Genomic DNA, 23,797 nt, shown 5'->3' on the forward strand with positions numbered 1-23,797 from the left:
ATATAAATTAAAAATGAAACATTGCATAGATATAGTGGCGCAGAGGATGGTTGAGACATGTACTGACAATTTTAATTGAAGTAAACAGTGTTAGTGGTAACATTTTGCCTTCCTGGAATAAGGCTGTGCCCTAGAATACCCTTTATTATCATGATTATTGGGAATTTTTTTTTATCTCTCTCTCTCTCTCTCTATCTGTTTCTATCCTCCCCTCCTTCTTTTCTTCTTCTTCTACTCTTCTTCTTCTTCTTCTTCTTCTTCTTCTTCTTCTTCTTCTTCTTCTTCTTCTTCTTCTTCTTCTTCTTCTTCTTCTTTTTCTTCTTCTCCTCCTACTTCTTCTTCTCCTCCTCCTACTTCTTCTTGTTCGTCGTCTTCTTCTTCGTTTTCCTTTTATCTCCAATTTGGTACAATTATTATTGAGTGGAATCCCGGAGGTTATTCCAAAGGAAGTATGAAATCTCATCCTGATGTTTATCACGGACATCCTTCATTTGTTTATGTCTTATGAGGAAGCTCTACGTCACTAAATCAAACTTTAAATCTACAATCTCATCTAAATTTTATTTAACATGTATCCTTCTAATAATTCAATAATCTGCATATTCATAACGCATTTCGGAAATAAAGATAAAAAACAAACGTGTAATCATTGCTTGAAACATTTGCGGGTAGTCGGTGAATTCTATTGGCAAGGTTATTTAAAATTACATTTCGGAGGACACATTATTCTTGTTAGAGATGCTCATACGTGCTGATCACACTGCGGCACGTTGGACTGCAGTACATTTTCTTTGACGTCAAGCTATTGTAAAAACAGTCAAATCAACCCAAAAAATTGTCTTCATCGAGATTCAAAGCAGCAAAAATATTAATAACTGAATATCATGTGTGTTTAGTGCCTTGAGTTGGAATGCTTTCGTCGCGAATCGTCGAATCGAGGTAAGGTGATATTCTGTTCCATTTCGCCTTCTTTTGAGGAGGTGACAACAAGTCATTTTCGAGTAATTGATTCGCTATTTGTTCTTCTGGTTGATTACATCTTCCATTTTCGCGATGAAATTGGGAGACGTTTACGTGGTCTGCCAGACGGCAAAGAAAATAAGATACAAGAGACAAGTTAAACGCATAATAACAGGATAATATTTCGTGGTTTGGGGGAATCAAGGGGTTGTAATATTTGTTATGACATTCTGAAATTTCCAGCTGATAGTTTCAATATGGTGATTTACATTTCGGTGATTCATAATGCAGTAATGACAGAACTTAGTGTTATTTACGAATGGTATGTCATTTCGTGGATATTTGCTCTCAATCACTTTTATTTCATAATTTTGGTTCTGTGTATATATCTTTAGCACATAATTGCTAAGATAACCAGGATCGCATAGACTTTCGCGAAATCAGCTTAGTTCAACTTCAATAGCCTTGTACTTCTAATGTTGAAAAGTACGAATTATTACGTCATCCGAACATGACTTTTTATGTCGACAATAGTGTGGTGATATTGCCCTTCAGTTTATTTCTCGAAAGCCTCTGCGATCGTGTTGAGAGGAAAATATGACCCTTTGAGCAAGCGCTGTAGATTTAGCTAAGAAGAGGGGGGGGGGCTCGAGGCCCATCTATGGACGGCAATGTGTTTATTTATTTTTTTTAATGGGGGAGGGGGTCCTCAAACCCCATGTGCCTCCTTTTCCGGAGATGTCTCAACGAGCAATGAAGATAATGTAACTTGAACCACATTCCCATTATGTTTTCCCATCTAACCTTTCGATTTGTTCATATCATTGCTTAACTTTCTTTTTGTTCATGGAGGGACGTCGGTAAGGGCGTTTAAGTGTTTCGTTCTCGTCCCCCATTTAAATTTTGAGGTGGATTCCTTTCCTACAATTTTGTCAGCAATCTATGACTTATTTTAAATTGATATCAAGGAATATTGAATTTGCTTATCATAACGTTTACCTAAACCCTTATTAGTAAGTTTTAACTGATTGTGAAATTTATTTTGAAAATTGTTATTAGCATTCACGGTCGACAACACCCCCCCCCCCCCATTCAACTTGCTATGGCTACGCCCCTGTGACCTTGAAACCATTATTTCCGCAACTAAGGACGTGTTTTGTTAAACTTCGGTGAAGCCTTAATAATTCATTACATATCTCAAAAGCAAATCTGAATTATACTTGGGTTCAACAAGCAGACGAAACGCGTCCTCGCACGCTTCGTATTTTCATTTATGTTACATAAAAGAATACACTTTTGAAAAGGAAAGGTACAATAGATAGGAAGAAGACGAAGACTTTAAACTTGTAATTCGAGACTTTTCTCTCAACTTTTCCGGACAACTTTTCCGGATCGGACGTCTTGTGGTAATAGGGCATGTAATCAAACTACTGACATCAAAACAATGCTACCAAATCTTGCGGAGTTGTTAACATCCAGAAGGATATTGCGGAATTGCGCAAACAAGGAAAGCTCTCATATTTTGTTCATCTAAGAAAACTTTGGTGCTATGGATGTCATTTTACGTTCTCAAGTGAATACATCATAACAACATTTGCGGAGTTCTGTTATTAACATCCAGGTGGATATTGCGGACTCATTTAAACAAGAAAATCTGTCAGATCTTGTTCATTTACGAATAGCTTGATGCCTTAAGATGCTGTAGGCTATTGGGTCGATACATGGCAACAATATAATCGATAGACTGGCGGAGTAAATAGCATTCAAATGGTTTTGCGGACTGACTTAAACAAGGAAAGCTATCAGCACATCATCATTAATTTCTAAGAAAGGTTTGATGTCTTAGATGTATTTGTAGGTTCTTGGTTCAAAACTCTGGTCTTTGACTAACTATACATACGAGAGGAAGGTTGTTTTATTGGCGGAATCCTAAAAAATGGGTAGAGGTAAAATGCCATTGTTTCGTCGGATCACCACCGGTACCCTTACTCTACCGCGAAAGGTAAGCAATGGTTTCATCTTTACTCTCTGTCACGTGACGGGACCTGTAAAGGGTCATTTCAATCTCGTATTATATCCATAATTATCTCATTGTTTATGTCATTTCAAAAATAATTTAATTACAAACTGACAGTAAATGTCGTTAATCACAACTTTTGTGCCTAAGGCAAATGTGAGTTTCGAAATTTTCTCTTCTTTTTTTTGATAGCTTTCATTATGCTTTTTATCATCGTAGTTCAATTATGAATCTTATTAAAAATACCTTGTTTCCACAATGACATCTTTCAAAGACAAGGGGGACCTTGAAACAAAAGGAATTCAACTTTCAATCATATAAATCCGTAATAACAATTATGTCATTAACCAAGCATTTTCTATATATAGACCCATCATCTTATGATATGACATTTCTTTCTCAGATTAAAGATATACTCCAGTTCTGGTAAAAAAAAATTAAAACAAAAATAATTCTCACAGAATCAAACGAAACTTACACTGAATGTTCAGGATTACAAATAAATGACATGTGCCTAACAATTTTGGAAGAAAATGTATACTGGCTGAGTAATGAGCATATAAAGACAAGGAATTCAAGGTAGTACTAGCCCCGACACCAAGTGTATTGTCCCATATATAGCTTTCTGTGTACAGTGCTTGTTACTTTACCAAGACTCGGCCAAATTTATTATGATTTTGGTGACTCCAGAACCTTGCAGTGCACACCAATACTTACATGCTACATTAACTGTTTCTGATCCATTCCACACCTTTTCTTTCACAATGCAATCGCATTACCAGAACTCACCTTTATCTTTAAAGTGAGCTTGGAAACTACCTAGCACGTGTTGTTTGATCTGTACAAGTACTTGCCCAACATAGCAATATGATGATTGCAATATGGGATTAGTTTATTGATTGCCTCGACGACATTCTATGTGACGCAGAGATAGCTTATTATCTGGCGCCAGCTAAGTTTACAATTATCACAAAACTTTTTCAAGAGAAAAGTAACATTTTACATCTTATTTTACGCAAGGCCTTCTACGCCTATTTTATTATTCCAATCGTACTAAAATTAGCCACAAGTTGTGACCATTCGACCTAAAGGGCACCTGCAACTGGTAAGGAAGTCGATAAAAACCTTGACCAAGGTTTAATACAGAGCGTTCATTTTGAACCGTCCGTATCCGACAAAGCACGGACCTACGTCCATGGACGAACGGAACGAGCTTGGATGGCCTACCGTCTAAACCGAAAGAAAGAAAACATATTTCCTGTATGAGTGACTGCATCTTATGCTCCCAGCGTTCACACCCCAGTCACACAGCACCAGACCGACTCCAAACCAACCGAGAACAAGCCCTTGTCCATGTTAGGTTATAAAAGTTTTGTTTGGGTCCGTGGTGTTTGGTGTGAATGCGGTCTCGTCGATGTGACTGGGGCGTTACATTGCCGCTTAGCAAATCTTCGAAAAAAAGAAGAAAAAACTCTAGTATATGTGGCGAATTTTTAACTATCGGTTGTTAAAAATGTACCCACATTAAATGTAAATTTATGAATTCTCGCGACCTCGCTTTTTGCAAGGAGATGTACTCGATAAACTCGGGCTACATGCTAACATCACTCCAGTTGGTCCAAATCAAGATGAATTCGTTTTTCTTAAGAAATATTAAGATTCAAAAAGTACTTTAGATGTAAAATGTTCACCCAGCATTGCTTTATACTGCCTGGAGATAAACTCAGTACATTAATATTACCCGTTGACACCAGTGTATCTTTGAGATAATCGTTATCTTGAAAACAATGATCTCGAACATCTCAAGGTGAAGAAGTGTGCTCCTGTTAATGAAGTTGCAAACAGCGACGAATTCAATGGAATTCTTTCCTGTCAATGGGACGCCCGCTGTGGTTTAATTCCTGCCAATAAAACTTTCGAACGACTTCCTTTCGTTGACCGGTTCGCTTTCATCGTGTGATCACGTGATCTCATTCAGATCACGTTCGCTCGCGTGCTGTGTTACCATGACAACCAGGTGACACCATGACCCCTGCCAGCTCAATTTTTCTTGTAATTGATGCTTATCTTGAGCTTTTGTGAAATTTCCATGTTTTACATTTTAAATTTAAAACTTAAGTTTTATTAACAAGATTTGTGTGTGTTCATGATTTCGAACTAAAAAACAACGTTCTAAAGACATTCTCGAAATATCTGAGGATTTTACGCCTTTCATAGAACCCAAGTAAGTTTTTTTTGTTTTCTGGGTATATGTTGATGCTTGAACATAATTCATATACTGTATTAAAATGAACAAGATTGGCAGTTATATGGATGTATAAAATTATTGTATATACAAGTAGATATGGACATGATGCCGTGTTTACCTGTTTTAGGAGGATCAGAAGGTAATAATAGTCCTATGCACGCGTAGCTACTGATTATTATTAATTTTAGACAAAAAGTAAGACAAATTTTCGACCGCCCCTGATAATACACTTCGTTGAATCAACACTCCGTCTACCTTTGAGACCTGGGAGGTGTTTCACAAAGATCCTAAGTCGAACTTATCTCCAAGTTGGACTTAACAATTATGGAAAGCAATTAGCATCTTTGAAAATATTTTGTAAAAGTTATTTTGAAAGGCATTAATTGTGTATTCAAATCATTCATATTTTCTACCATCAAGGAGATTTCATGTTCTGGATGTGGAATTTATAAAAAGTCTAAAATACTTGAATTTCTGCTTTTGAATATATTTCATTTTAAGACTCCAATGGCTGTCCATAATTTTTAAGTCCAACTTAGAGTTAAGTTCTACTTAGGATCTTTGTGAAACACCCCCAGAACTCTACGTACAACCTAGCATTAAAACATAACTGGTCTTGGAGTTCTAGACTAAATCTGACCGGTTATGAAATGATTTAGCGTAATGAAGACGGACAGGAGCTTGTAGATAAGCCATGTATCCAGCAGAGTAACATCATGGAGATTTCCCTGGTACAGATTTACTATAAAAACTGAGGCCACTATTTACTCGCCTAACTTCAGGGGGAATTACATTTTCTCTTTCAATTGAATTAATTTAAACTGGGCCTTGCGAGTGTAGACTATATCACACACCTCATTCATACCTACACACGTACAGGGGAATCGATAGTCTACTTACTATTTTTCTCAGACGGACTTAGTGTCGGTTATTTTGATTGATAAGAGCCGAGGAGAAAATTCATTTTCGGATGGAACTAAGACTAACCAAAGCATTCCATTACTATTATCTTTCTATCTCTGAATCGAGATATGGGGCTTTTACAATATTTTGTATCTCTTAATTAACTTTTGTTTGTCTGTAAACACGTTTAGAAAAGAAAATATGGCAGATTGAAATAGCGATTGAAATAAAAAAAATAAAGTCAGCTTTAATCGACATGCCTACTTGTTCTTGTCTTAATGTTTGTGCTAAATGTAAATAAAACGACAACAACGTTTAGCGGTCTTCAAGAAGAACAAAGTCTTCGTAAGCCATTCATTTATATGTTAAATGTGCAAGCGGTGAAATGTCAAAGATCTAGACACGCACAATTAGTATATCATTGTCGCCTAAGCGTTTAAGAAGCGATCGATAAGTCAATAGAATTGATTACGAAGCTTGCCTTTTGAATTAATTTTGCCGGTATGGCGTTTCATCCATTGTTATGTTACACAATAGGAAGTTGCTTTTCATACCGTTTTGTGAACTGGTGATAGGGATAAGCTTTAAACATTATTATACAACTTCAGGCACCGACTTGATTTGAATTTATGATAATTTTTCAGAATGGTTTCAGGACTAGAAAATAGATGAATGAACGTGAGCTCTGTGGATGCTGACTGCCGAACAGGAAGCGGGGCCCCCAATGGAGTGAATGGGTCGAACGGTGCTCATGCTAAATTGCTAGTCCGACTGTGAATGCAATGCGAAAATGCACGACAGCAAGATCAGATGCTGTCTTAGAAGTTTCTAAGACAAGTTGTACGGAATAGGCCTCCATCTCGTCGTCATGTCAAGCACAAGCGTCCACAAACGGAAGTTCGGTTCCGAAACCAGCACAGATAATGACGATATTTATCATTATTTTTAAGCAGCTGCAAAAGTAACCTTACTGTATTTGGACCAGCGGGTTAAGGGTGGCTCAAGTCGCTGAAGCACCCCCTCCCCCCCCCCCCCCCCCCACCCACCAACCTTTCAACTTTTTGAAGTCCACTCGCTCACGTACCACCTGCAGATGGGCAATTTTCCTATGTGTCTATTAATGAGCTGCCCCCTTCTCCGAAACTGTCCCTTGTGACTTTTAATCGATTTTCGGCTTTTACATATGGAGGAATAGCAATATTTACCACAATTTTCTCGTTATGCTCGTACCAGGAGTTCTTGTTCTAATTTCTAAGAAGACGTGAGACCAGTTAATTATATATCGAAAAGGTCTCAACGCGCTTAATAGGACAAGGTAAGAAATAAGCAAAAAGAATAGCTGCAAATGTCAGTGGCTTCTAAGCTATATGTATAGCAAGAAGTTTTCTTGGAAAGACTACATCATTCAGCCGTGTGCCTGTTATTAATGGCCTGCTGTTTCGAGTCGATGCCTGGACGGACAGACATACAAGCAGAAGATCTCCAAGACCTTCGAGGAGCATCATTATCTTGTCATCATATTTACACACGCGTGCTTCTTCACAATTTGAAAACCCTTAGTGAGATGTGGATGTGCTTTTGACAAGTCTTCGGCGATTTTAACAGCGATCTTTAAATGGTTTAGAAAGAGGAACGAATTCTATAAGACAACCTGAAGATTTGAGGAGTGTGTTACTTGCTGCACTGAACATGGTTAGAAGCGAGTGTGTACGTGTGCTTTTGACGATCTTCTTCGTTTTAAACGCGATCTCTCGGTGATTTATCTGAAGGATCGGATCCTAAATTAACCTTAAGATTTGAAGAGAGTCCGTTACTTGTTGCGGGAAATAGAGTTCGAATAGATTTCTAGGTCGGATTTCAGACTTTTCAAACAGTAATGTAATTTCAAACCCTATACGCGGCAGAGATTCAATGTCAATGTCAACGTGGAACGAACTCCTTTTTTGAGGAAGATAGTTTTATTTTTGTGAGAGATGTGTATTCACCGAATCAGAGAAAGTACCAAACTCGTTAAAAGCATCAAGGAATAAGCATGATAAATCTGCAATGATGTTCATCCAGGATTGTCTAACCCTTTGAACTGTGAATACCTGCATGAATGTGAGATTATACCACAATGTTTACGGACTTGGTGATGAATATTGGATGATATTTGACGCACGAGCTTGAGGATTTTTATGTCATCACATTCATAGAGACAAAAAGGTTTGTTTTCTTTGTTTGTCACAACGGTTGTATATACAATGATCGTCATAGCAATATTTTAAAAAATACACAAAGGATGCATACAAGGATTTACTCGAAGGTTGTGAATACAGTGGATTATTTAAAAATGTGAGTGGTTACATGCCTTTTTGATATGCCTATATTAAATGATGGAGTTTATGATAATAATAATTCTATTCAGTAGGCTTGCGGGTACACCATGTGAGAGAGAGAGAGAGAGAGAGAGAGAGAGAGAGAGAGAGAGAGAGAGAGAGAGAGAGAGAGGGTTGAGGAGTCCTGGAAAGGACTCTGACTCGGTAATCTTTCTTGGGGGTGTGTGTAGTCCTGAAAAGGACTGTTTGTTATCTTTCTTAGCTTATAGTTCTATGGAGAACTATAGCGCGTGGAGAGGATGAGTGGCTCGACATTTCGAACAGGTTGACTATCCGTCGTCCGTCGTCTGTATATCTACATCACCATGCAAGCCGACACTTACAAGCAGCATCTAATAATAATTCTGTTTTTATACTTATTCTGTTCATACATGCAGGATAGTCTCATCAGCTTTAGTTTTGTTCTTTCTGAGGTTCCTGCTGTAATTACTGTAATTGTTATTACTCCCAACGATTGCCAGAAACCCATTGACACCTGGGTGGAGAGAGGCAAATGTGGATTAGTGTCTTGCCATAGTGCGTTTAGTACCGCGTTGAGAACCCTTGTCAAGTGAAACAATCTCTTTACCACGACACCTCAACGAAGTGGAGTAGCATGGGCCTCATCATGGGGGGGGGGGGGAACACTGGCATCAAGGTGACGAAATGTGAGGGGGGAACAGTCCACCAATATGGGAGAGGGTGTAAGAGGGATACTACATGACTATATATCATCTCCTTTTTAACGTCCCCTTCCCCTATCCCTTTCCTTCCCCTCCCCCCCCCCCACTCCCCCTCTCTCCCCCTCTCTCCCCCCATCTCTCTCTTTCTCTCTCTCTCTCTCTCTCTCATTCTCTCTCCCCACCCCCTCTTTCTCCTCCTATTTTTTCTCTTTCACCCGTGTGATGTACCAACCCCTGTGTAATGAGTAGTTTACTTTAGTTCACTTTTTAATCACTTGGAAGGCAAAAACCCAGCAATATGTCCCTTTCTTTGAAAAATATAAAAGGGTTTAGAAATAGTTTTAAACAAAAATGCCAAAGGTATAGTGAGGGGACATTTTTACATTTCTTTGGTATCTGTTATTCCCAAAGCAATTCATAAGTAGCTACCCTCAGGCATGCCGTGCTACTAGCTACCCCACTGTTGAATGCAGATGGCGAGATTGTCTATACAAAAATATATATTGCTTTTTGGCGTGCTGGAATTACATTTTGAAAGCATTTTCGACACAAATGGCGTTTGTCTTGCTAGTGTTAGCAAATTCTATGTCGTAATAAAAATTGTATTTCCCTTCGAAAAATATGGAAGGATGTGAGCAGAGAGGCCTGTAGCTCGATCAAAAGCGACAAGGGGGTATCAGCGAAGATTAGATCTAAGCTAAGGACCTCTGAAAAATCTTGGAACGCGTCCGGGGCGCTTCTGTCGAATTTCTTGTAGTATTTCGAAGGCTATAATAGGATAGGCCCATTGGTCAATCAAAAATGACAAGGTGTATATCTGAGACGGAGAGGAGAGATCGGAGGTGTTGCCCTCTTGGAAATATGTGTTGGTACCCGAATGTTAGTGAGGAAGTTTGGATGATGTATATGGCATTTGACGGCACCTAAGTAACAGGATACTATAGCTTGGTTGTGCGAAGCCAAGGGGTCGCGGTACATTGACTGTCGGTGATTGATGTAGTACACTAGAACTTCTTATTCTTCATATTCTTGCTCCTGTAGCTGGTATTCATGTTGGCTTTCTGAGTGCTTGGTGTGATGTTCACCCACCCCCACCACCACCCGATGCCACCAAACGGCACCCATCCCACCCCTTTCTTCAGCACCATGGCTTTAATCAGGGGCGACGGTAGATCATTTGGAATGAGGGGGGGGGGGGGGAGGCCGAACTTTTTCAGCAACCCCCCCCCCCATCCCCATACAACCCAATCAGCTCGAAAAGGAAGCTAGAAATGCACCCTCATATTTTGAAATTTAAAAATAGGCCTCAGACAAAATTCTAAAAAGCGCCCCCCACCCCTTCTAAAGGAGGAGGATATTAACAGATTTTGATTTTATTTTCTGACGAGACTAAAATAGCTTTAACGTTGCTGATATCATTACGCATTTTTCGAGAGTAGCCTTGAAGAGGGAGATGTCAGACCCCGGCCCTCTAGCGAAGTTCCTATCTTAATATTTAGTTAGTTAGTTATTTATATGGTTAGTTAGTGAGTTAGTAACAGTTTCCAAGTACTTAACGTGACTGCAGCAACACTTCCTGACTACTATACTATGTCATATGAGAGCATAATGATAACAAAACGAAACCAGTGTCTTAGGATTGTTTAGGAAAAATAAAAAATTCTCAATGAAGGCTCTCCTATTTTGAAAAAAGGCGAAATCCGAAAAGCGAGATAAAGTACATTATTTTGATATATATGTAATTGATTTGGAATAAGATAACAAGACGTTTTTAGTCTTATGAAATGAGTAATGCTTTCTGGATAGCATACGTCATCATGTCTTTGGCAATGTTTGTGTCTTCCCTTTCAACAAGGAAAACTAACTATGCTGCATGTATTTCCTCGTTGATGATTCGATGGAATATCGATTATTTAGTATATTTTGCTTGGCAACGGTTGTATCATGACCAAATAATACACAATTATGACCTTTAACTGACCATTAATTGTGAAACCAGGCAGATACGAAACTATTTCCATGGTGATGGTAAACTAGACACTCCCCAGTGGACATTACGTAGATGAACAGCATTTCTGCCTGTACTGAGTGACGTCTTCCATCAGTGACGACGTGCTTATCCTCTCATATTTTAATGCCAATCATATTTTGACATCCCTCTTACGTAAGGCTTGGCAGGCTCTTCGTTCCAAGAAACGTTCCCCGCTTTCGAAGGCTGGATGGGTTGGTATAGATAGATTAGACCTGTCTATGTGAGTTTAGGAATCGCCATTGCGCTGATAAATTCCGACATAGCGGAACAGGCTGTCAAACCTTGACACCGCGGCTGTGTTGTTCACCCTTTTAACCTTCTTGACAAACGGCTTGTCACGTCGTTGCTAAAACCAACACACTATATTAACAGCCCTCAAAGATATTATTCATTCATTAGCTCTCTGGAATCTCACATCGGAATCTATATCATAGCGATATTAAGGATTACTGCGGAGAGACAAGAGACTTGGGAACCGCCTGTCTTCACCATCTTGTTTCTTTTCCGATATCTTTTAGACTTTGTGAAATTCTTGGATACTTGTGAATGTGAATATTTTTAAAGGAGTTATCAATTGGCTTTAATCATCATGTTGGATTTCCTCTTGATTAAGAGAAATATTGTAAGCCTGACAGACATTCTTTTTGTTAATGCATGCTGTATAATAGCGGTATTATTTTTTGGGGGATTTATTTATTCGTTTATTCATTTGTTATTTTATTTTATTTATTTATTTATTCATTTATTTATTTATTCATTTATTTCTTTATTGATCTATTCATTTTTAAATTTATTTATCTATCATTTCTTTAAATATCTATTTATTCATTTATTTATTCATTTTGTATGTTAGTTTATTCACATGATTTCAATCATTTTTTCAGCCATTAATTGCTCATGACTATAATCACTTTATGATTGCACCTAGAGATCTGTCGACGAACGGAAAAGCGATCACCTTTGAAACGCAAACATCACAAACCCACGTGTTATGATATCTGTTTAGATATTCAGACTCAGTGTCAATTGTATTTTTAGGTTTTTGATAGTGGTCGGAGAGGCGGTGAGCTGAGAAAGAAAGAAGTGTTTGGGGGATATGCGGCTGTGTATGGGCGTTGACTGGGGTCATCGGGGGACACATGCATTAAGTGAGGAGGGCAAATACTCCCCCCTAAAGCTTCGTTTGTGTCTTGAATTTGGGGTTCATCTGAGGGCAGATGTACTGACTGAGGAGGGCAAAGTCTTATGTTGGGGAGGGGCAAATGACCCCTTGCCCCTATCCCCTACTCCACCTCTGCCCCTTCACCCCTCCACCCCCTCCATGCCATCACTGCATATTTCTTTAGTCCATAGCTGTTGTTTTCGTCTCTATAAACCCGGGATTTCATACGTCTTGTCCAATTACCTGCCGAGGTGCGCTCGTTTAAGCAACATAACGAGGACCATAAATCCCCAACCTTTGAAAGTATTTTTGCCATTTATTGTGGACTTTATCCCTAATTCAATCGTCGTTCAACAAAGCAAGTCACGTGATAGGCGAAATGAGGTCAGAAGGTCACGTACCTCAACCTTTAGAGCAGTCAAAGTCAAAAGTCATAAAGGCATTTTTTTCCTTCTGTAAAATTTATTCAGTCCTACACTGCATTACAGTACAACAAAACCATTTGCCCCATGTTGCTCAATTACAGTCTTTTTATACATATCTGAAGCGTCGCCGTACGATTATAACTTTTTGCAGCTCCTTCCGTTTTTACCGTATGGAATCGGTTATTGTTCTAGATGGTTTTGAATTATCGTTATGCAAGGTTTGGCGAAGATTATTTAATTTTGAATTGGACTCGATATTGTTTATTTGAACAGACGGTAATGACGTTGTGTTGTTTTATTGTTCTCCAGGGGATGAACTAAGATTTTTAAATTCTACTAGTTTATCTGAGCCTTATCTAATATGTTTTTGCTTCATTAATAGTTTCTCTTTATGATTCGAAACTTTGTCCGAGGAATCCAAGCATAACGACATTATCGAAAGGTAGACTGTGTCCGCGATTATTATCATCATCATCATCATCATCATCATCATCATCATCACACTATCATTGTCATCATCATCATCGCCATTACCGTAATCACCATCATTACCATCATCGTCATCGTTACCGTCATCATTATCATCGTCGTCGTCGTTGTGCTTGTTGATTTTATCAGATTACGTTAAAACAAAAATCTTTGTTAACCTTTTCCTCTTTTTCTTTTCCTCTCTCTCTTGCATCACAGAGTAACCTAGGAGACCGAGCAGTCAGTCGTTCCATGGATGACATCGGGATGACGTCAGTGAATCGCAACCCCCTGATGACGGGAAAAACCTCCCCACTGGGACTTGGTAGGGCCACGCCCAAGACCAAGCGGCACAAGAGGACGGTACCCATTCCGGCCAGTGAGGTGGGCGACCGGATCAAGACCGGCTACCTGGAGGTCAAGAAAAGCGGCTCGTGGAAAAGGTAATGGATCACCCATTATGTTCGTTGAACACGAGGCGTTATTTGCATGGCGTAGGACTGCGTCAGCGAATGGCGTCAATCTTTGACGCACCACATGAGGGTAACATTGTCCAAAAATGATTACAAGATATACGTATTGACATAAATGACTAGCGTATGGGGTTAACTGCATTCACAGGCTGGATTAGCGCAGGGTAATAACGCAATCAAAATAACGCCTCGTGTGCCTGACGCATTACACTGTGAGCATTACATTAATGGAGGTTCTTGAATCTCATACAAGAGGTCCTGGGTTCGATCCGTGATTGATGCTCACAGCTTTGGACAATATATTTTTGTAAAACCCACATAATAAGTTCCCTTTTGACGGAGCTGTATAAAAATGTCTGCCTTTTAATATTGAGTCAATAATAAATTGCAGGGTTGTTGATGTTAAATAAGACCATGCTGAGAATTACCCAGACTTTCATTTTCATCGCAGCTTTGCAAATATGCCTGAAGAGATATCTATACAGTATATATATATTAAGGGACATCCCTTACGGTCGAGTGTGTGTGTAAGTGTTTTTATGAGGGAGGGGAGAATTTTTCATCTTCATCGTTGTGCCTACTTACAAAAGCATGTTCTCATAGAGGAGCACTTTGAACATTTGATGAATATCTAATTGACCCAAGAACGATTACTCAGCACAGCTTAGCCAACGGCATAATAATTATATTTGGATAAATCTTGTATTGAGACATTTTTAGCGAGACTTCCAAAAGCTCTGACATGAAGTAATTGCATTTAGGCGGTATATTCTTGAGAGGGTAGGATTGATAGCTTTAGACATAACATGTTACAGCTATCGAGATCATTATGTACAGAGATGTTGTACCATAAACATCTGAATAATTTATTGTACTGCTGTCTCTCTCTCTCATAAACATCATGTGATCTCGTGGCTTTATAGATCAAATAAATCATTCAAAGTGATTCACCAGATAAATCAATACAGACACTTCAATCGAACTGTGATTATGTTCACATCAAGGTAATAGTCCCTCAATCACCCTCCCTTGGCATTTGATAAAAACAACCATTGTCATGATGTCACAATAGATCGGGGTGACACCGGGGTTGGCCAGTACCCGTATGTGTTCCAAACAACATTTATCCACAAACCCACATTCCCTTCTTATTCAATTAAAATCAATCCGACATCTTGGGTAAAGAAAATGGCGGCCTTGCGACCTGGAGAAATGTCATTGATATGTTATTGCCGTGTCACATAATTGTCGGAGAAGTCTTTTGTCTGAGTTTGGCACGTTGCAATAACATCAATATATTCACGCGTTTGGAGAAAAGAAGCTCCTCATCACAATGCTTTCAATAGAGGCGTTTGTATAAGGCCTTTAATAACAGAATGTATCCTCTGGATGACTTTTGACTATATTTTCATTTCCATGAATGCTATAGATCGATATAAAAAGCATGAATAAGTCTCCATCCATAGCATAAGTAAATGTAACTAGTACAGGCTTTACAAATCGTTTGTATTCTACTTAAACATTAAACTTTATGACGAACAGTGAATTATCTTAACCAAAAATGTTTCTTCTAAAATGTATTTTTTGTTTATTCTAATGTAAATTCCCTATCTATTTTTTTCTTCTGTTTAGTCGGTAGACATTTGCCCCCCCCCCCCCCAAACAAATATTTATTTATAAAAACGTGATTGTTGGATCGTTGTGCGCTAGCTAGAAGAGGTACTAATTACAGAACGGCTTAAGTCTATGCCATGTGGGACTGCCAAGATATATATCTTCCGCCCCTCCCCCATTTGAAAGGTTTCACCACCCCCTCCCCTTCAATTATGGCGTATCCAATTTATGGATACGCCCCAATAACTTCAGTACGTGTACAGAGATGCACAGCTGCCAACGGAGGTCCCTCAACTTTGAGTATATCCTTGTGTAGTTTCCGTATTGCGTAGATCTTATCCAAACGTCATACCTTCCTATAAAATGACCATCAAAATATACTATCGAGAAGAACGAGACAAGAAAAGTGTAACCTTACTTTGTTATTATGGTAACACGAAGCAATGTCAGAGAGAAAATCAAGGAAGTTCACTCTCCTTATTTGTTCAAGTATAAAAGGGGTTGTCCCGATATAGCCTTAATATTTTTAACAGCTTGTACCTTTACTTAACTGCCAAAAATCACAAGGAAATCGTCATGGTTGCATTCAAGTGCATTCTAGTGTAAATGCAATACAAACGTATGCTGTGCAGATGTCTTTATTGTTCATGAATATTAATTTTATTAATATTAATATTAATATTAATATGTTTTATCAATGTATTGTTTTTTTCATGTGAAATAAAAGAAACTTAAAACAAAATATTTTTAACAGTTTTTTAATATTAAAGGAAAGAGGTTCAATTTTCTAAAATTTAAAATCATTTAATTATCACCTTGTAGTATTTAATCCTAGACATACAACCAAGGAAATAATTCGTTGATATATCATATGTATGTCAAACATTATCAAATGTACTCTCTCAAAAATTTACAAATCTTGATATTTGGCTTGATAATGATAGCTATTTTAGAGAGAGGAAATTACAGCTCTAAAGAATCACATCTAATCATCCTTTTTTACGTACAATATTATTAATATTATTATTTTTATTTTTTTTATTTTTATAAATCTATCATCGTCTTTTCTCAGCAATAGTAAGCCTAGGACTATCGATTTTAATTATGTTTCAGACAGATGATTTTATCTGTGCCGAGCAATAAATGGAAATATTGATTTTTATTATTATCAATCTATTTTGAGCTCACTATCTAGTTCATTTTACCAAAGTTGTCCTTCCCAACTACAAACTCTATTCATAACGAAGATGGAGAAATATGTTTACTATAATATGATTATAGTAAATACATAGTAGAAAACGATATTTTGTGTTGCTTCATATTTCCATCCAAAATGTTAAACGAAAGTGTTTTTTTTGTTACAAAGGCAAAACTTAGATTTGTGAATTTGATTTAAACAATTGCCATTATGGAAAAAATCAGAAAAGCATTAGATAAGTCGTGATTGTTCGTTGATGACGTCATATCTTAGCAAGACCGGACAACCGGTCGCACCTTCACCCAGCCAATGTTGTCCGGTTGCCAAACCACTTCAGATCTTAGTCAACTAAACTTCCTTCCCTTTCATTTTCATTTTTTGTCTTCATTTTTTGTCTCTTGGTCTGTTCCCGCTCAGGTGTTGGTCATTATTGACCGAGGATCGTCTGTATATCTACCGTAAGCCTACCGACTCCCACACTCTGGATATGCTCATGCTAGAGGAGTACGACGTCGAAATCGTTGTGTCGCCCTCCGGGTCGTCATCGAAGACGGGGAGCAAGTTTGCCTTCCAGATGTACCACCCGGTGAGTTGAATTAATTGATTTAAGATTAGTTATCATCGTGCGGATGGTTTGCATTCCAGTGAGGTGTAGACAGTGGCGTAGCTAAAGTGGGCATGGGGCACGCCCCCCCCCCCTTCATCAGATAACTAACGAGAGAGGGGAGAGAAGAAAAATTTAGATAAAAGAAAGATAGAAAGAAAAAGAAAGAAAGAAAAAGATAGAAAAAGATTAAAAAAAGAAGAAGGAAGGAATGAATGAAGAAACGAAAGGAAAGGGGCGGGGCAGCGTAAAAAGAAGATGATTGCACCCTCGTCCACACCCTCACCCCACTCGAAGGCCTCGTCTTGTGGTATTCCATGCATCTAGTAAGACCCCCTTCCCGACACCAGTGCTTTCTCAATGGACACTATGTACATAATATAAAATATATGACATATAATGTTACGACAGGTCATTAATGACTCACTGTTTAACTATCTAAAGTTCAGCTGCATGCTACAGTGTATATGTCTAAAATAGGTTATACAGTGTAATATCATTTGTAAGAAGGGTGTTAACTCTTTGTCAAAGCTAATCTTAAGCCCTGGTATGGGAATCGTATTTTGAGAGAAAATTGCAATGTTTTATTCTGGATCGTTTATCCTGCAGTAGAATGGTTGTCTGAACCAATGAAATAAAAACAACCTCACAAAAACTTACTGGGCATCATCTTCGATAAAACCACAACTCCCATTTGTTCATAGTGACCTGTGTTAGCTCATGGTTGATGTCGGGCCTACCTACCCGGTTTTCCTTTACTGTCTATGCTCATTTTTCAGCCACTATATATTTTCCACCAAAATTGTTTGCTGCATGTCATTTATTTGTAATATTGAACATTCAGTATAACTTTCGTTAGATTATGTGGGAATTTACTTTCTATATTTACGAGAACTCAAGTTTATCTTGAGAGTATATGAGCATATATCAAGATATTATATACATGCAACAACGTTTTCTTGAACGAAAAAGCAGAGCAAAACAAAACAAACCATTCATTCATTCCGAGGATACCAAATACTCTGTATATATGTATATACATGTTCTTACTTATTCTTTGTTGCTGTTATGAGTTTAATGTTCATGATTTTGTTATTATTATTATTATTATAATTTTCTTAAACTATATTCCTCATTATGTTGAACAGGGCATCATGGAAGGCCACCATTATTGGTGATAATGATTCACCCTGTCTAAATATCAGAAATAAATAAATAAACAAATAAATACATGTACATACCATGAAATCAATCATGCAAAGGAATAACTTGATTGTTGACACTATTATACCACCAAAGCACGCCCTCATCAAGGGCAGTATAATTTTAAAAAAAACACTGAATGACAAGTTATCTAATAACATGCAGTTACCGCATAAAAACGCGATTCCTCTTCATCAAAATACCATGTACAAGGTCGTTACTGTCTAGTGTTATCAGACAGAAGCAAGAGTTTACAAAGAATTGGTATTGTTAATGACCATTTTCAATACATCGATATAACATTATCATACCCTTGGCGACTTGACTTCAATAAACAGAGTTTTGGAAATTGGAATACAATGCAAATATTGAAAGAGCTATTAAGGGTGTGTAGATAAACAAGATAAACCACATATCGGGTGATATAATTATGTTTCATTTTAAGCATTGAACAATAAAGATAATCTATGTGAGTTTTCGAAGCAGACGTAACGCAAACAAAGGACGAGTAAAGCCACTTTCAAATTGATTTTAGGAATGGTGTTGTTGTCACTTTCCATTACTCTAATACTGACACAATTTATGTTCAGTGTCATTTGAAGAAGAAAATGATCAGGGGGTGGGGTTAGGTGCAAACGCATTGGAAATTCTGAAATAATCATGGGGCCAAACTCCCCCACTGTCCCTAGAGTGACACCCCTGTTCACTTCCTTGCATCTCGGCGATGAATGGCGTTTTGACTTATGTCTCGAATGCCATTACTGAAGACAGCAGATTACACAAATTGTACATTGCTATTGGCACATTAAACTATGATGTTTCCCTGCACTTTTATTGACTTAAAAATGGTTCGATGTATTAATTCTATTTTTAAGCATGCATGCATGCTATAATTCTTCTTCCCATTGTGAAAAATAGAAAAGAAAATTCAGAATGAGTTCAGACTCAGAAAAAAGAGAGAGCAAGAGTACAGCACGTGGGCGCACCTACACATTGCTTTAGGTAGTTTTCTAGTCGGTTTTACAGAGGTTGGGTCCGGTCAAAGAGAGAGGGGGGGGGGGGGGCGGCTGTTTTTTCTCGGTAGATAAAGCAAAAGGATGGGAGGGTGTCGGATAAAGCGGTCATGTCATCTTGTTTTCATGTCCCTTCTCTTTCTCCCATCCTCTCTTTATCTTTCTCTCACTCACTCTCTCTCTCTCTCTCTCTCTCTCTCTCTCTCTCTCTCTCTATATATATCTATCTATTTCTCTTCTTCTTCTCTTTCTTCTTCTTCTTCTCTTTCTTCTTCTTCTTCTTCTATTTCTTCTTCTTCTTCTTCTTCTTCTTCTTCTTCTTCTTCTTCTTTTTCTTCTCTTTATTCTTCATCTTTTTCTCTTTCTTCTTCTTCTTCTTCGTCTTATCCTTGTTATTTTTGCATTTTCATTGAGAATGTGCCCTTGCATATTTATGGTTGCAACGCCATTGCAATGGGCTATTAAAGCAACAACTATTCAAGTACAGAAGCAATTGATACAGGAGAAACACATGCTGAGAGGGACAATGGTTGTTATTATTGAAAGTATTATGACAGTATTGTACTTTCTTTAGTCGTAGGTGTTGAACTTTATATGAAGAAAAAAACAACTCCTAACGGGTGGTTTTCATTAAAAAATTCTCCGAATGGCATACGCAGCAAGCGAGCAAGCAAGCGAGCAAGGTCGGAAACTATTATGTCGATATTTCTTTTGAACCGAGTGCATATTTGCTTAGTGCAGACCATACAATAGAAACAGCCTCATTCCTTCACGGAACACACACAATAAACTGACAGAATATGCCTATTATCAGCAGGGGAAAAAAATCAGATACATATTTATGTTAAGATGCGCTTAATTGATTTCCTCAAATGCCGTGTTATTCACTGTAGCTTCATGCTTTACACGTCAAGCACACACCTACAGGAACTGATTGCGTTGTAGCTGTATTTGTATTTACTCTGGATAACACGGTAATTCCACGATCGCTGTTAATTGTCATCTCGTTTTGATGTTGCCAATCAAACTGTTGTTCTGTCCACTGTCGTGATCTGTTGAAGATCTGGGTGGGACAATATTTGGATTATATGTCACTTTGCCGATTAATGGGCCTACATAATCGCCGAAGTTTTCGTCTCGATCTCAACTTGCTATTTTCGCACAGACCGCTGGCCGTTTGTCGTTTTTCAACTGGAAATTTTTCTCCATTTACCTTCATCGGTTTTCTCTGAATACTATCCAGGTTTCCAATTTTTATAGCAAAAAAGACTCGCAGTATTCAACTTCCCTTCACCATTTTTCCTCAGGACAATTTCAGGAGGAGAATTTGATCTTTCCATCCGTAGCATCAAGTGTCTTCCAACTTCTTTTTGTGCCATCTTATTTATGTATTTGTTTGATTGCTGTCGTTTCATTTTTTAGATACGTTGTTCCCTTTCCAATATAGTTTCAGCGTGTATGTCTACAATGTCATGTATTACTAAGTCATACATTTAGGACAACCTGCTCATAAATATTCAGACCTACCCGTATTAATCCTGCATTGAATAATACAGTAATTAACCCGCTTAAAAACGCATATCTGAATGAATTTACTGGTAACGTCACAAGTGTCATAAATTACACTTGATTCGGACAGAAATGCAGAACGCACCAAGTGCTCTTGAATATTTGTTATCTACGAAATTCAGTATCGTCTGTTAAGAACCAAAATGGCGTATATATGTCTTTTGTGTTTAATTCAACTAACAACATCGCGAATACTTTCAAGAAATTGTATTGCCAATAGATCTCATATTCAGATTATCTAAATATGCTAATATGTCATTGTCGAGTTGGCGCATAGCAGGAGATGATACGAGAAGCTTTACATACTTAAATAGCCTTAGCTTTTTGTATTGGTAAAGGTGGTGCATGCATGGTGGTGTCTTTTTCCATCGCGTTTTATGTCGTTCCGGCTCTCAACAGACTGTATAATCTATACCATCTGCTTGGTGACAGAATGGCGTTAATCATGAGCAAAACGATTACACACCCATCTGGCTCCATACAACTGATATGATTTATCACCAACCTATGCATGCTATTGTCAATTCTGCCATTTTATGAATTCTATTGCTAAATTATGGTAGTATATTTTACATGTATTGTAATTTGTAAGTTTATTTGCCCTTTTTTGTTATGTTTATTTGCCCTTTTTTGTTATGTTTAATATGTAATTATTTATCATTGTATTTTGTTTGTTAAAGCGCTTAGAGACTTCGGTGGTAAGCGCTTTATAAGCACCGTTTTTATTATTATTGTTAATAAATATGATTATTTATTATATTTTTACGTTTTTTTTACAGAGGGTGACGGGAACACAGTTACTGTGTGAGAGCAGAGAGGAAAGGACGGAGTGGATGGATGCCATTGGTCAGAGGTGTAAGAAGTTCAACCGTGCAGACATGGAGGGAACGTCAGATCATAGAGGAAACAGTAAGTTTGGAGAAGGAATATATATATATATATATATATACATGTAGATAGATAGAAATATACACAGACAAATAGATATATAGATAGATGGATAGGTAGGGAGATAGAGAGATAGATAGATAGATAGACAGATATATATTTAGTTACAGATATAGATAGATCATGGACTCGTAGTAGGTCCATGGATAGATAGATAAATAGATAATGATATAAGTAGGAAGGTAGATATAAAGATAGATATAGGTAGGTAGATATAGATATATTTCATATTTTTTATTATAAAAAGGGTCAACCTTTATAATAGGATTATGTTTCCTTCCAGGTTGCAACCTATTCAGTTTATTTGATGTTCTTGTCAAATATGTTCTTAATGTGTATTTTATGTTATATAGCTGATTGTGATATGAAATGTTGTCTTTTTAACTGAATGAGATAAAGTTGAATTGAATTGAATAGAATATATATTTAGGTAGATAGGTGGATATATTTAGGTAGATATATATAGATAGATGTATGCCGTGGCGATACAGTCGTTTATACAGTTGCAAATTTCGGGGCACATCTGGCCCATGCTGACAGGGTAGACTTGCCCCTCGTGTGCCCCCACCAAATTCAACCATATATAACACCATGTTTATAACTATATACATGAATATATGCCGTTATATATGGGGGTTACCCTGTCAATATCGTTTTGCTCTGCTGTTTTGATTTTTTAATGAATTTCTATGTTTTATGTTTCAGGGGAGAAGTTGACACCACTAATAACACGACTCAATTCAGAACCTAATGACAAACGGACACATCTCGGCGTTGATACCAAGGGATCCGCTGTAAGTATATAATCCCAATCTCGGGTAGAGCGAGGGGAAAGACAGGGGAGGGGCGTCGAAACATATTCAGGATTGGGAGGGGGACGCACTTATTTGAATAACATACGCTTTACAGAATATACCCAGGGAACACAAAACGTCCCTATAGGATTTTACTGATCTACTGATCTTGAAAAACAATCCTCGCAAGGCCTTCACTCTTCTTCTGGCAATGTCCCGGAACTACACACAGAAGGGAGTCCAGCCAAAAGGATTAATAGCCTTTGTTTATTACCCACGCTTCAGTTCAGACGAGGTCAGAGACTAAAATAGAAAGTACTGGTCACTTGCTGGTATTTACCATCAAACTATAACTAATTCTGTTCTTGACCGCTGAAAAATATACCTTTCACAGAAAGCAAACATCCACATAGGTCATATCAAGAAGACGGCTTGGTAAAACTATTGCCTTGAAGTTTGTTACTTGATAAAATGTTATTTATTCATATGACTGAATAATTGATTATTTTTTTATATTCATTCATTCATCTAAAATTAATTGATTTAGTCATCTACGATTTTTTTGAATTATTCATTCATATATAATTAATTCATTCATATATTAATTAATTTATTCATTAATATATGGATCCATACATTTTTTTGACTTATCATTCATATATTACTTAGTTTATTCATTTATTCATTAATTTATTCATCTATTCATTAACTTATTCATCTATTCATTAGTTTATTCATCTATTCATTAATTTATTCATTAATTTATCAATTTATTTATGTATTCATTTTGTAGTCATCGTCAGATCTCTCTGACGGCTCACCTATCATGGAGCGCAAGAAGCAGTACATCGAGGACAAGTACGAGCGGGTGAAGGAGGCCCAGGAGATGGAGATGCTTCGAATGAACACCATCCTCAACCAACGCAGGATGTCTGCAGACGTCAAGATTGACGCAGTCGAGAAGAAACTACTCCAGCAACGCAAGCAGAGGAAACGCAAGAAAAACTCTAGAGGTAAGAGATGTTTTGGACACCATCTTGGTTTTGCGGAAAACGCTCAAGGAGGATTTATGAGGACTTTTAGTATGTTATTCTAGACATATTCCTGGACCTACCCTGAAAAAAAT

At 37.6% G+C, this 23,797-nt stretch overlaps 1 protein-coding gene across 2 annotated transcripts in view; it reads left to right on the forward strand.

Annotated features, from left to right (window-relative positions):
- The window catches only part of LOC590219, a 62,940-nt gene that overhangs the window by 34,947 nt on the left and 4,196 nt on the right, over positions 1–23,797 (forward strand). For both annotated transcript variants that reach the window (XM_003727182.3, XM_030986761.1), the window contains exons 3-7: positions 13,475–13,698; positions 16,958–17,126; positions 21,709–21,838; positions 22,583–22,671; positions 23,465–23,684. In XM_003727182.3, the coding sequence (XP_003727230.2) occupies positions 13,475–13,698; positions 16,958–17,126; positions 21,709–21,838; positions 22,583–22,671; positions 23,465–23,684 (832 nt within the window). The remainder of the gene's footprint in view (positions 1–13,474; positions 13,699–16,957; positions 17,127–21,708; positions 21,839–22,582; positions 22,672–23,464; positions 23,685–23,797) is intronic.

Source organism: Strongylocentrotus purpuratus, unplaced genomic scaffold (assembly GCF_000002235.5).
Source record: "Strongylocentrotus purpuratus isolate Spur 01 unplaced genomic scaffold, Spur_5.0 spur5_scaffold_16, whole genome shotgun sequence".
Classification (NCBI taxonomy): domain Eukaryota; kingdom Metazoa; phylum Echinodermata; class Echinoidea; order Camarodonta; family Strongylocentrotidae; genus Strongylocentrotus; species Strongylocentrotus purpuratus.